Source organism: Leuciscus leuciscus, assembly GCF_965113295.1.
Source record: "Leuciscus leuciscus genome assembly, chromosome: 15".
NCBI lineage: Eukaryota > Metazoa > Chordata > Actinopteri > Cypriniformes > Leuciscidae > Leuciscus > Leuciscus leuciscus.
This window is the reverse complement of record NC_138739.1, coordinates 6121205-6136325: the sequence shown is the minus strand read 5'-3', so window position 1 is coordinate 6136325 and position 15121 is coordinate 6121205. Positions and strand designations below refer to the sequence as shown.

At 34.3% G+C, this 15121-nt stretch overlaps 1 protein-coding gene and 1 long non-coding RNA gene across 4 annotated transcripts in view; one reads left to right on the top strand and one right to left on the bottom strand.

The window, feature by feature from the left end:
- Window positions 1-358: 358 nt before the first annotated feature.
- Window positions 359-15121, top strand: part of LOC309474950 (uncharacterized protein) — a gene marked incomplete at both ends in the record, with an annotated part of 78580 nt that continues 63817 nt past the window's right edge. The window contains 2 exons of the mRNA XM_082137568.1: window positions 359-419; window positions 1475-1768. Of these exons, the coding sequence (XP_081993694.1) occupies window positions 359-419; window positions 1475-1768 (355 nt within the window). The remainder of the gene's footprint in view (window positions 420-1474; window positions 1769-15121) is intronic.
- On the bottom strand, window positions 5075-9719 carry LOC309476780. 3 transcript variants are annotated; one of them, XR_014198359.1, is made up of 6 exons: window positions 9433-9719; window positions 8543-8602; window positions 8330-8384; window positions 8049-8206; window positions 6029-6179; window positions 5075-5787 (listed from the first exon to the last, which is right to left on the bottom strand). It is a non-coding gene; the product is annotated as an uncharacterized lncRNA (long non-coding RNA). The 3 variants fall into 3 exon arrangements; XR_014198357.1 differs by having other exon boundaries at window positions 8543-9719; XR_014198358.1 differs by having other exon boundaries at window positions 8330-8372; window positions 8543-9719.

Genomic DNA, 15121 nt, shown 5'->3' with positions numbered 1-15121 from the left:
ATAAATTAATGTAAATATGAAGCTCAGATACTCAACAGCATTAGTTTTAGTGTGACATTAAACATCAAAGCAAGTGTCTTTTTTAGTTATTGTTCCATATATAAATCTGTTTCTCTTTTCATTCATCATCTTTTGTCTTTGAATTGCTGCAGAATATTAATCACTTCACATTTACATGATTAAAAGTATTTTAGTGAAGCTTCAAAACAACATCAAGTTGTAACGTGCTCCAAGAACTAAGTCAAAGTCAGGATCTAGATGATGATAAAAAGTATGTTTAATGTCTCAAAACAGTAATTCATGGCTTGAGCGTAGAACACATGACATAGAGCGTAGAGCTTCACCATAGCAATGAACCATGAAGGGCACGTTCACACGAACATTAGAACAGACTAACATTCAAACAATAATCCGTACAGGTAAGAAAAGAACACCATGGTTAAATAACAGGACTAATTAGATAACACTGGACACCTGGGTCTAATTACCAAGAACAAAACTACAAAGACCATGAACAGGACATGAACTGACAATTTTCACAATAAAAGACATGACAAAGCACAGGATTCTTACACAAGTGATTTTAAAGCTTTAATCTGTGAAAAACTCTTTTCTTCAGGAGTGTTTGTTGAGTCAGTGTGGGAGAGAGAATCAGTCTCTCTAAACTCTGGTCTTACTGAAATGAAGGATGATGATGTGATTCAGTGGAGGTTTGGAGATGAAAACACTTTAATAGCTGAAATCAATAAACGGGCCGACAGAATCACTGTATATGATGATGTTCTTAATGGGAGATTCAGAGACAGACTGAAGCTGGACAAACAAACTGGATCTCTGACCATCACAAACATCAGAACTGAACATGAAGGAGATTATAAACTACAGATCAACAGCGAGATCAAGATTGTCAGGCTCTCTGTCACTGGTGAGTTAAATATCAGTTTCACTTGTTTTATATTTTATTCAGCACAAAGATACAATTAATAATGCAACATTCATTTTGCTTTTGGTTTTTACTAATGATATTCATTTCAATTTAAAATTTCAAAATATTTACTTTTATAAATCATTATTACATGGCTTGGTTGAGTTCTAATGTAGAATGCGGTGTGTTATTTCTTGATAACACCGTTGCCATGAAAAACAGAGCGTTGCTATGGACGCAGGATTCTAACTGTAGAGACGGAATGGACTATTTTCTTTAGCGGAAGCAATGCAATCGTTTTTAAATCAATAAACTCCTTTTTAAATCAATATTTTGTCAAATTATTGATTTATTTGGTGGGCAGCCATGTAATAAGCGGGATAATGTAGAGCGAGGCGGTTGTTATAGCGAATACAAGCCCTTCAGACTGATTCAAGCTCCACTTCGCGTCGGGGTCCTGATCAGCCTGTCGGGGTTGTATTCGCTATAACAACCGCCTCGCTCTACATTATCCCTTACTTAACTGTGTGTGTGTGTTTGGTGATTCAGGACTGGAGTCAGTGATTGAGGGAGATTCAGTCTCTCTAAACTCTAATCTTACTGAAATGAAGGATGATGATGTGATTCAGTGGAGGTTTGGAGACACTTTAATAGCTGAAATCAATGTAACGGCCGACAGAATCACTGTATATGATGATGTTCTTGATGGGAGATTCAGAGACAGACTGAAGCTGGACAATCAAACTGGATCTCTGACCATCACAAACACCACAACTGAACATGATGGATTTTATTATCTACAGATCAACAGGGAGATCAAGAGTTTCAAGCTCTCTGTCATTGGTGAGTTCAAAAAAGTTACACTTGTTTTTTAATGACTTTTTAAAATTATTATTAATTCATACACAATTTTGTTTTTTTATATTGTTTATTTTTAATGTAAACTTTAAACTATTCAAATTTAGTAAACCATCATAAAGCTATTTAACAGTATTAATCTTTGCAAAACCTGTTTCTGTTTGTTCTGTGTGTGTTTGACAGATGAAGTGAAGTCAGTGTCAGTGAAGGAGGGAGATTCAGTCTCTCTAAACTCTGATCTTACTGAAATGAAGGATGATGATGTGATTCTGTGGAGGTTTGGAGATGAAAACACTTTAATAGCAGAAATCAATAAAGAGTTCGACAGAATCACTGTATATGATGATGTTCTTGATGGGAGATTCAGAGACAGACTGAAGCTGGACGATCAAACTGGATCTCTGACCATCACAAACACCACAACTGAACATGCTGGAGATTATAAACTACTGATGTTTTCAGGAAGTTTCTTATCAAAAGCATTCAGAGTTTCTGTCTATGGTGAGTAGAGGTCATTTTTCTTCTCCTCCAAATATTCTTATCTACTATTTACATGTTGAATTGTTTAATCTTTTGTAGTTTGAGATGACAGACCGTATAAAAACTCACTTTAAACTGAATATAAGATTGTTGATTAGATTTGATCATGTTTCTGTGTATTCAGAAATATTAGTTGATGTCAGCGCTGATATTAGTGTTTATTGACTGATCTGATCTCAGTTTGATGTGTTTATTCCTCAGACTCTGTCCACTGTTGTGGTCCTACTGAAGCTGTGATCCGATTGGTCCTCTCTGCTCTGGTGGGCGTGGCTACTGTCATTATTGTGGTTTATGAGATCAGATCCAGAAGAGCTGAACGAGATCAAGCACATATTCACACATCAGGTACATGATTGATGATGTCATTTCTCACAAACTGATTTTGCATATATAAATGTATGCATATATGAATGTATGTCAGATATATTTATGCCTTGATATTTTCATATTTTTCAGGAAGTATTTAAATCTAATGCAGAACGCTGAACTTTAAAGGTTCTTCAAGTGTGTTTTCTGTTTTTGTCATAAGTAATACTGCATATTTGAGCTTATTTAGTTTCTTCTTTTTTTTTTAAATCTTATTTGTCAGTCTTTATTGTTTATATTTCTCTCAGATAGAAAAAAAAAGTGAATGAAGAGACACACATCTCACTTTACTACTGCTGTATATTTGCTGTATGCATTTTCTTGCCTTATCAATAAAGTTTCTCACTCTGAGGTTCAAGGGTCTCTCCATATTTAATTACATTTATTAAGTCGAGTGACTCCTGGAGGAATACAGACTTTATTATATAGTTTAAAGATTTCAGAAGTGTGGAACATATAAAGCTTTACATTATTAACCCTCTGGGCTTCTTCGTAAATGGGTTACACTTAGCTTCCTCCCGCCCGAAAACGGACGAAGCCTTAAAATTTTACTTTACTTTTTCCCAGGATAACCAATCAAATATATTTTTGTTCTATAATGTTTTCTGATTATTATTTAGAATTTATGATACTTTGCATTAATTATATAATTTTTATGAGCTATTTTTTCCATTAGAATTAATATATATATTTTTATTTTATTTATTTTATTTTTCAATAAATGCAACATTTCACATCAAAATAGAGTGCAGGCCTAAAAAAAAAAAAAATCAAGTGAGAAGAGCGCCATCTAGTGGCTTCAAAATGTATAAATATGTGTCATGTCCTATAACCGCCTATAGGCGGCCTATAGCTTTTTTATTTATTTATTTGATTTATTCCCATTCGGAAAGAAACTAATTAATTACTAAGCAACCACTGAATGGAACAACACAAATTATATATCATTTTAAAGCTTCGGATCTCAGCTTTTTAATGCATCTAATTACATTTATTAACTCCTAACGAGTGCTGAGTAATCCCTCTAAAACCGAGTGTACCGCCAGCAGGCGCCACCTAGCTGCGAAAATATTCATTACCATATTTTTCAAAAATCTTGCCTTAACACAAAGTTGATGTAATTTGAAAGCTTAGAGTCTGAACTTTACAGTGAATGTATTGGTGAGTTATTTGCTGATAAATAGAATTTCTTTTTTTTCATAATCTATAAAATAATGTACTGCAATGTGTCAAAAACATCATACAGCTCATGAAACATTCTCAGATAATTGAAAATGGCACTTCATTTTTTACAGCATATTATTACAATTAAAATGAGCCCAAAATGAACATAATCTATTGCTTTTATGACAAGATATTCTTCATGGAGAAACAATTGCCCATGAGGGGGTGTCAAAGACTGTACAAAAAGGCTGTCTCTTTTCCAAATGCTGTAACTTTTGATTCCTTTATCCAAAAATTATTATTTTTTTATCCAGATGCAGCTAACATGTAGGGGGACTTCACTAAAAAAGAATTTTCCTCCTACCTTATTTCCTTCCTGAGTTATTCCATGACAAATAAGAAAGATATGCAAAATCATAATAAAAATTATATATATATATACACTGTAAAAAGTGAACAGTTGGATCAACTTAAAAAAATTACTTCAATTGGTAACACCTAAAGAAATTAAGTTCTCTCAACTTAAATTATCACATTTGATCAACTTCATTTCACTAGGTTAATCACACTTATATTATTTGAGTTCATTCAATCCTATTATTTACATTAGTCTAACTTAATTTCACTGCATTCCAACTTAAATGTATTAATTTTTACTACAGTTGGATCAACTTAAAAAAAATACTTCAATTGGTAACACCTAAAAAAATTATGTTTCCTCAACTTAAATTATATTTTCTCAACTTAATTTCACTAGGTCAATCACACAAGACTCAAATTGCTTTAGAGATATTTATTACCATTAATTCATTTATACGCTAACAGTGTTTTCCATATTACAAACTTTGAGAAATCATTACAAACTGTTCATATTTGGTGTGCCAATGAAATTTCATTTACTGACACACTTTACATCCATAACAGTCTTTTTGCAAAGTTGTCTTTGCACTGCATATATTTATAAAAAGAAATATAAAAAGTGGTTATGCCCTTAAATGAGCCACCTAAAAACAATTTGAGTTTGAACCAAAAATGGTTCAAGTTGTTCCAAACCTGTATGAGTTTCTTTCTTCTGCTGAACACAAAAGAAGATGTTGAAAAATGTTGGTAACCAGACAGTTGACTGTACCCATTGACTTTCAGTCTTTTTTTTTTTTCTGCTGGAAGTCTGATTTTTGATTTTTGGGTCAACTGTCTGGTTACCAACATTTTTCAACATCTTCTTTTGTGTTCAGCAGAAGAAAGAAACTCATACAGGTTTGGAACAACTTGAACCATTTTTGGGTGAACTATCCCTTTAATATATTCTTAAAATAAAACCATATAAGTGTATTTAGAAGTGCTTTAAAACAGCTTACATGTAATGCCCTAAACTGAGCCATGTTTTTATAAAAAAAAACTAAAAAACAATCACAGATCATGGAAAATGTTTTTAACAGCTTAGAGTTATAGGTAATTACCCTTTCACCAATGTAAAGGGAACCAATCAACTACAGATTCGAACAACTAGACATATGACTGAACAAATGGATAGTCTTCCAAACATAAGAACACATGAAACATCCAACTAAAACAGAGACATTCTTTCAAACACATATGCACATTCAAACATTACTGCAAGTTCACTGTAGTCTCCTGAAAAGACTTAGAAATTTTGGTGACATCTTGTGCTGATCGAGCTGCAAGAGAACTTTCTGGAATACCTCGAATGTACAGCGAAGTGGTTTTGGATAAGTCAGATTGATGTATATCATCCCGAGAAGTAAGGCACAAGCTGATGTGAACGAAGGCAGCTCATTCAGAACTTTAACACCCTTGATGACGACACCTATGTCAGCCGGTGGTTCGTGATGTTCTCCCCCCTCCTTCCGAATAACATACACCGCCATGGTGAGCTGCTCCAGCTCACCCTCGCAATCATCTTGCTGGTTCTCCTAAAGTAGTGTACATAAAAAAAAAAGTTTTTTTTTTTTTTTTTTTCATAACTACAAAACACAAATTTGTACTTTCTGAAAAACTTTGTACTTTCTGACTGGCCAAAGCGTGTGTGTGTGTGTCTGTGTCTGTGTGTATGTATATTATATATTTATATATAAATCACATAACTATACAAAAGTTCATTATTCAGATTCAAACGCTGATGTCTATGTTACCATTCAAAATAGAAGAAATCACCTTTTGAAAGTAACTGTGTGGTTCAAATAACAACTATGGCCAGCTCCTGCGTCAGCATCATACATGTGCGTCGTGCTGCTCACGTGTACAGCGTCTGCCAATACTGAGCCAGCATTCTGGTGTGGAATCCGGAAGCTCTGCGCTGAGTTTACTACATGAACAGCATAGGAGATCGACAGGAGAGAAAAGAACAAAGTCATTATTTTTGTTTTGTTTTTGCGCACAAAAAGTATTCTCGTCACTTCATAACATTAAGGTTGAACCACTCTTTCTGGGCCTTGAAAAGTGCAATGATGTTGCTGCCTATGTGTGGTTCAGATTCCGATATTAAAATTTTTGTTCTAAAGATGAACAAAGGTCTTACGGGTTTGAAAAGACATGAGGGTGAGTAAATAAATTAAAGAAATTTCATTTTTGGGTGAACTAACCCTGTAAAGGAGTAGTTCACTTCAGAATTAAAATTTCCTGATAATTTACTCACCCTCATGTCATCCAAGATATTCATGTCTTTCTTTCTTCAGTCGAAAAGAAATTACGTTTTTTGAGGAAAACGTTCCAGGATTTTTCTCCATATAGTGACTTCAACGGTTACCAACAGGTTGAAGGTCCAAATTGCAGTTTCAGTGCAGCTTCAAAGGGCTCGACACGATCCCAGTCGAGGAATAAGGGTCCTATCTAGCGAAACAATCGGTCATTTTCTACACATTTAAAAAAAAATTATATATATATATATATAAACTTTTTAACCACAAAGGCCCGTCTTGCACTAGCTCTGCGATGCGCATCTACGACTTCAAGCAATACGTTATCACACTGGAAAGGTCATGCGGAAGTACCGATCCAGTGTTTACAAAGCAAAAGCGCAAACGCCCTTTCACAAAAAAGGTAAAACAACGATGTCAGGCGATTTTGAAGCTGGAGGAGAACATTTTATTTTTCGCCCTACCGCTGGGTCGATACTTCCACCTACGTGTCACGAGTGACCTTTCCAAAGTGATTGCATAAATGCGCATCGCAGAGCTAGTGCAAGACGAGCCTTTGTGGTTAAAAAGTATATACATTTCTTTCTTTTTTTTAAAGACAGATCGTTTCACTAGATAAGACCCTTATTCCTCGACTGGGATTGTGTAGAGCCCTTTGAAGCTGCACTGAAACTGCAATTTGGACCTTCAACCTGTTGAGCCCCGGTGAAGTCCACCATATGGAGAAAAATCCTGGAATGTTTTCCTAAAAAAACAGAATTTCTTTTTAACTGAAGTAACAAAGACGAAAGACAAATTCGTTGACATGGGGGTGAGTAAATTATCAAGAAATTAATTCTAAAGTGTAGTAATCCTTTAAGAAATGCATCTGAATCAGTCATTAGTTCCATTTATAATTTAGTCTGAAAATAAAACATGCATCAACAAATCATTTATTAGCTTTACACCCTAATATATTTAATCATTCTTGATTAAAGGGACACAGTAGTTCACCCAAAAATTCTAATTTGCTGTTAATTTACAGGCGGTGACTTTTTCTTCAGTATAGCAGTTTTTTAGCTGAAACCGTAGTCCTCTGTGATTCATATAATGCAAGTCAATGGCTACAGTCACTTTGAGAGTAAAAAAATAATTCTTGCATAGACCGATCGTTTCGCTTCATAAAACCTCAATGAATTGTCAGGACCCACAGGTATTAATTTTGTTTTGCCTGTATGTTTTACAATTTTTTTTACTCTTTTTGACTTGCATTAAATAAATCACAACGGACCACAGTTTCAGAAAAAAAAAAAAAAACTTCTTTACTGTTCTACTGAAGAAAAAAAAGTCACCTACATCTTGGATGGTAAATTAACAGCATTTGTTTATTTTATGAGTGAACTATCACTTTTAAATTGTCCATTTTGATTGGGTGGTGATGACAATTTCAAATTTCTATGCTATAAAACAAGTATTTAACAATTAAATGTTACTGTTAAACATACTGTGACTAAAATAAGATTGTGTAGTTGATATTAATGTAAAACACACAGACGTACCTGATCCAAAATGTGAAAAAAAATGCAGCAGTCTTCTCACGGGTTGCTCCTCCTTTGGAACGGATTACTCCGATTAGTTGACTCATGTATACATCTAACTGTGCAAAGAACGTGTCTTCCAGTGGAACAGCCATAAGCCTATGGAACTCTGCATTGATCTGAAATCAGAAAGAAAAAAAACTGTCAACAACAATCAAACTGCACATGCAAAATTGTATTATATCAACTCAAATAATGCATTTAGCCAGTAAAACTAGAACTTTAACTTATTTTTTCAATACCTCGTAATGTCTGAAAAGCGCAGGCCACCTCGCCCTGAAATCCCTGACAAGTCAACTAAGGGTGAGTTAATGCAAATTTTAGTTGGAAAATTCTTAATGAGGATAAAATGCAAGTCAATAACATTAGATGGAATTTACTCAAACATATCCAACATTAGTAATTAATATTATCTATTATAGAATAAATTACTTAAATTAATAGAATTTACTTACCATGTAACGTTACAGCAAAGTGTCCTCCTCAGTCGTCAAATATTAAAAAAGCTTTCGGTTCTAAGGGGAGAAAATTTTTGTAAGTTAGTATTTAAGTGGTAGAAAATGGTTTGCTACAGGTCAAGTAATTAATTTGTTGTGAAAATACTACTATTTCTACAAAAAGAAATCATAATTTTCTACTAAAGAAAACCCTGACATTTTTTCCTGGATGAAGCTAGCACCGCGAGCTATAGGCAAATGAAGCTAGCGTTAAGCACAATGGGTGCGTCTCAATCAGTTCCCTAGTTCAGTAGTCAGGGCACTGATCAGGGAATCAGTCAATGGGCTGACTCCCTAATCAGTGCCCTGATTGCTTAACTAGGGAGCTGATTGAGACGCACCCAATGACTTTCATCATCTTATTTCTGGGCGAAAAAATTTATCGATGAATAAATCAGAGCTAACGTTTTCAAAGACAAATAAAAGAACAGACAAACATTACTTTAAAAGCATAACTTACTCAATATTTTACTGCAGGAAATCAAATTCGAGCATTTTATCCCGCTCCCCGAGCACTTCCCGCCCAAAGCATTTCCAATATCACGCGCGGCACAGACGGTTATGGAGGCATCAATTAAAAAAATAATTGTATACACACACACTCCCAAGATCCAAACTGAACACATTTTTATAAAACAAACGAGTAACTTTAAATGCAACATATTGTACAGCTACATAGAACATGTTCAGTAACGCTATATCGCAAACGTACGTTCAGAAATTCGGTTAATTACGATTTCGTTAGTATTCATGTTCACAAACAACATTAATTAACTCATAAACAACTAAAACACACGTCCAAAAGTTGCATTTTCGAGTATATTAATTAAAATAAACTTCCAACCTACCTTTTTCATCCGAGTCCGAAGAGAAAAAATGGCGGTTGTCAGTTGAGCAACAGAAGTTGAAATCAGGCTCGTGCGTCATGACGTCAGAAAAAACGTCTGACGCGGAGATCCTTTTAAAGGGAAATTATACTTTGGGTGAAAGTGAGATATTTGAGTGTCAGGGAATTTCTATGCGCTCAAGTTGAATGAGTGTACAATAATCAATTACGATTAGGAAAGCAGAAATACGAAGTAAATAGACTCAAATAGTTCTAGTAATCCAACTTAGACCCATGTTCACTTTTTACAGTGTATATTGTCTTTTATCCGCCGTTTCTTGGCAGGACAATGTCCAAATGTAATGTAATTTATATTTTCAAAAAATTTAAAAAGAGTTCTTTCAAACGATACCTAACTTTTGACTCTCCTTGCTATAGTTTTGGAGTTATTATGATTATATAATTTTTTTTATAGTTTGGGGCAAAATTTGCTGTTTCAGTCTTACCAGTTCATTTCTCTCTGTGTGTGTGTGTGTTTGTGTGTGTGGGTGTGTGTGTGGGGGGGGAGGGTGTCTTATTTGCACTCTTGATGTTTTAGAGTGTCACCCCTTCATTGCTGTACACTTTTTTTCAGCACAGTTGCTGATCTGTAGCTTGTACCACCAAAAGTTTCTCTGAGTTTTCCTATTTTTTCGTATTTCCCATTCATTTCCTATGTCGCCCGTTTTCGGGCGGGAGGAAGCTAAGTGTGACTTTTTTTTTTACGACCCTTTAACATATCAGAATCATCTCCTTGATTTTTTTGTGTGTTCATATAGGTAATACAACAAAAGTCACCAAGTTTCACCCCCATCCGATGAAGCCAAAAAATTAAACAATTCGTAAATATATAGGCTATAATCTGTATGTTTACATATAGCTGTTTTAAAAATGGCAGGTGCTGGTGTTTTGCGTGCGTTCGGTCATCAGCGTACACTAACGTCACGGGTAGTTCCTATAGTGCTGGTTTAGACCCTACTCTGAAGTAGGAGCTAAATTAGTTCCTCCAAATGGAGTTCCTAGAACTAAAATCGTTTCTAGTTCCTGTGGTGCGAACACGCCGACATCCGGGTACTTTAGCCAATAGTTCTAAGAACTTTGAAAAGGTTCCTCTGGTTGGAAAGCGGCTAATAGCGCCGTTGTCTGTAGCAATAGACACTTGATTCTCTTCTTTTAAGTTCCAGCTGCCTAAAACTTCCCGCAGTCCATGGGCTATGTTTTCACTGGTGTGGGATTCGGGGAAATATACAACGCCCAGACAACGTGCTTTTAATTCAAAGTCTTGAGTAAGAAAGTGAACGGTAGTAGTCCTTATACTATACCTTGTGTCAAAATGATTAATGACTTTGACCTTTGACCTTTTGACAGGTTGAACTTCCGGTGACCTTATGATTGATGGGTTGAACTTCCGGTATGAGGTCATGGGATTAACCTTTGCCCTTCCTACCTATCGATCATGGTTTTTGACAGTTGCTTTTGCCCCGGTGACCTAGCTAGTACTAAATCATAGTTTTGACGGTTAGTTTTTGACCTATTTAACTAGAACAGATGTTTGAACTTTGTCCCAGTTATGTGTGTGCGTGTGTGGTTATATGGCTTGTGCCTGTGCCTGCAGTTATTTCATATATGTGACATTCAGTTATTTCACATTTTATATATAAAACATTCTATAATTTATATAACCTAAAACAATTAAAGGTTGAAAAAACATTTAGTTATTTCACATTCATATGTAAAACATTCTATCCTTTATATAATCTAAAACAATTAAAGGTTGAAAAAACATTTAGTTATTTCACATTCATATGTAAAACATCCTTTATATAATATAAATTATCATGCTAAAGTTCTTTTTAAAAGTGTATAACATAAATTATATAATCTAAAGCAATTTAACTAAGGTTGAAAAATATTCTGTTCTTTTAAAAGCTTACTAAAACCAATAGTTTTAGATAAAAGTATATAAAATTGTCTTACCTTATTTTAGAGAGAGTTGAAGAAGTAGCTCCTAACACATCATTGTCCATACGAATGGGTCACAAAAATAATTAAGCTAAAGTTGAAAAAATATTCTGTTTTTTTTAAAAGTATATAATGAAATACTTATAAAATCTACCGAACCAAGTATTTCAGTTTACTGAATTCATATAGTCATTCCTGAATGACCTCACACTGTCTCAAAACATAAGGAGCGCGCGCGTGTCTGTGTGTCTGTGTGTCTATGCGCGCGTCCTCTTCCTGCGAGCTCTGACCCCCCTCCTTACAGTGTAACTGTCAAGTGAATCTCACACTAACAAAAGTTGAAAACATGCCTTTAAAAGTATAATATAAATATCTTATTGATCCAATTGTTTTAGTTTTAGATGAATAAAAAATGACTGAGTTAAAATTAACTCATCAATGTCCATACCATTCATGTCCACAAAAATAATTAAACTAAAGTTGAAAAACATACCTTTAAAAGTGTATAATATAAAATAAAATATCTTGCTAAAGTTGAAAAACATACCGTTCCTTAAAAGTATAATATAAATATCTTATTGATCCAACTATTTTAGTTTTAGATGAATAAAAAATGACTGAGTTAAAATTAACACATCAATGTCCATACCACTGATGCCCACAAAAATAATTAAACTAAAGTTGATAAACATACCTTTAAAACTGTATAAATGTAATGGTTATAAAATAATTTTACTACGGTTGAAAAAATATTCAGTTCTTTTAAAAGAATATAACATAAAAAGCTTACTAAAACCAATTGTTTTAGTTAAAAGTAAATAAAATCATCTTACCTTATTTTAGAGAGAAAGTTGAAGAAGTGGCTCCTAACACATCATTGTCCATTGATGTCCACAAAAAATGCAATGTATATGAATGGATTCAAAATTGTTTTACACAACTGAATTCATATAGTCATTCCTGAATGTCTCTCAAAGCACCGTCTCAAAACAGAGGGAGGCGCGCGGTATGTGTGTCAAAAAGTAAAACACACGTGTCTGTGTGTGTGTGTGTGTGTGTGTGTGTGTGTGTGTGTGTGTGTGTGTGTGTGTGTGTGTGTGTGTGTGTGTGTGTGTGTGTGTGTGTGTGCGCGCGCGCGCGCCCCTGCACATGTGAGCTTTGACCCCTCTCCTTCGCATACCAGAGCACAGTGAAAGTGAGGAAGGGGTTTCCTAATATCACACTCACAAAAGTTGAAAAACATACTGTTCCTTAAAAGTGTATAAATAAAATGGTTATATAAATATACTGAAACCAATTATTTTAGATGAATAAATAAAATTCATCTTACATGTTTAGAGTTACAACTCTTGAACTTACATGTTCAAGAAGCTGTTGAGAGCTATAAATCACAGAGTGGTTCTCTCTCACACCAGCGTCTCTGACTCAGAGGGGTGTATTCAGTGATGGGATGAGACATTTTGTATGGTGTGTTAAACTTATAATCCTAAATGTTTAAATGACATCTTTTAAAAATAAAAGATGTTTTAAATAAATTATTAAAAGTCTTAATAAAAACAAATATTTTACAACGATGGTCTGTGGAAAAATTTGACTTGAACAAAGTATTTTTATTTATTTATCATGGGTATGTCAAATCACTTGAAAATTGAAGCGTCACAAGTCATCTCACGCCTGTGAAATATTCAGTAATTTCTTAAGTTGTATCTGTGAGAAAATGACAACCACATAGGCCTATCTTCAGAGAGAGCAACCATGAAAACATTTAGAAACTGGGAATCTTCCAGAAATAAGGTCCTTCCGATCAGCGCTGAGAAAGAAGTTACTGGACAATAATGATAGCTTCAGAATATCGGATGACAGATGAGTCTCTGTGCATCGTGTCAGAGCGTATGTCATGTTAGTCTGCTAACGCCTTTACAGAGCCAAAAGTTTTGTACACACTAAATTTATTTCAAATCATAATCGTAAAAGTTTACATTAGATATTTTAAAAGATTGTTTAAATTATATCTTTAAAGTTTGAATACATACTCATCTTCTATTTATCTTTTAGAAGACTTATGTATGATATAAATTATTTTGTTTAACGGTGACCTAAAGTATAATTGTTATTAAACAATGTCTGTTCAAAACTTTAGGTGGTCGTCTTAAATCTAATTTATATGAAAAAGATTCAATCAGCATATTTTTTTCCATGCTGGGTTTCAATTTTTATGGTGGGGGCTTTCCATAGCTATCCCGTACACCTAAAAACGACCATCACAGAAAACTACATTAAAAATGAAATAAATAAATCATTTTATAAAATGTAAACAAAGTTTTAGCTAAATAAAAACACCTTACATTTCCAGAGAGGTGAAGTAGTTCTTTATGCAATGATAAAAACGATCCAAAAAAGCAAATAGTTTAAGTTGTCATAAACAGAACAAAACAAAACAAATCCTTCAGTGATAAACTACAGTGTGAACTGAAGCTTCAGGATATAGGGCGACAGAACAGATGAGTCTCGGCGGACAATGTCACAGTAAATCTAGTCTGCTAACGCCTTTCCAGAGTACATCCAGAGTTTACACTAATTTCATTTAAAAGCATAACCTTAAAAGTTTAAATCAAATCTTTAAAATCATATCTTCTTAGAAGATGTATGTATTATTGTTACTAAGCAGCGTCTGTCCAAAAACTTTAGATTGTTACATACAACATACAACATGAAACATGTTGTCAAGGTTTGTCACAATGTTTTTTAAGAAATCCTAGGACTTCACATTGCTCTTATTTAGTCAAAGTTGTATCATTTGGAAAATCAAAGTAAAAATCATACATCGTCTTAATTCAGAGTATAAGTATAAGATCGTATAAGATCATTTTTACTCGTATCTCCCGAACTAGGGTGAAACCCTTTACTGAGAATATACCACCGGTCATCTACTCAAAATATATGTAGAAGTTTCAAATGTTAGCATTTGTTGATGGTGGTCGCATGAACAGACTTTGGGGAGAGCTATAGCAGAAAGCATGCCCTTTGACCTCCTCGATTTTGGAGGCTTTTTTGTTAAAGATTTCTCCCATCTAGCGGTTCTCCCATCTACTCGCTTTTTCAACTTTGGTAAATGTGTCAAGAAGCTATGACAACGTGTCTTCCGATAGCGCTTCATCGAGTTTAATTGTACATGTTCTACCGTTATGCCGTCTATATAATGATTTACACAACCAAGCTCGTCATTTAGACCGTGCCTTTGACTTACCCGTCGAGAAGAACGCAGGCAACTTCCCTTTCAAAGTGTTTCCACCTGGGAAAAGCTATCCCGATATTTATTTACATACCGATAAATAAAATTTCTGCTTTTGGGCGACGACCAGTGCAGCCTTTCAAATGTGCCTGGGGCAGTATTTTCAAATTTTCATCCAGGCTGCCCCGGGTTCGACTCCCGGTATGGGAAGACAATTTTTTTTACATCGCCAACAAAATTCAAGTTATTCAAGTTCATCAATAATCATTTTTAGTTATGCATAGTCTTAGAGGCCTACACGAACTGCAGAAACAAGCAGTTTCTTGAAGATTCGGTACTGAATCATTTTCACAAATACAATTATTGAATTCAGAAAATTTCACTATGGAATATTTACTTTATCTATCATAATTTCAATTTAGTACATCATCATTTAAACTTTTCATCTCATAATTATGACGCATAGTCATCATTTTTA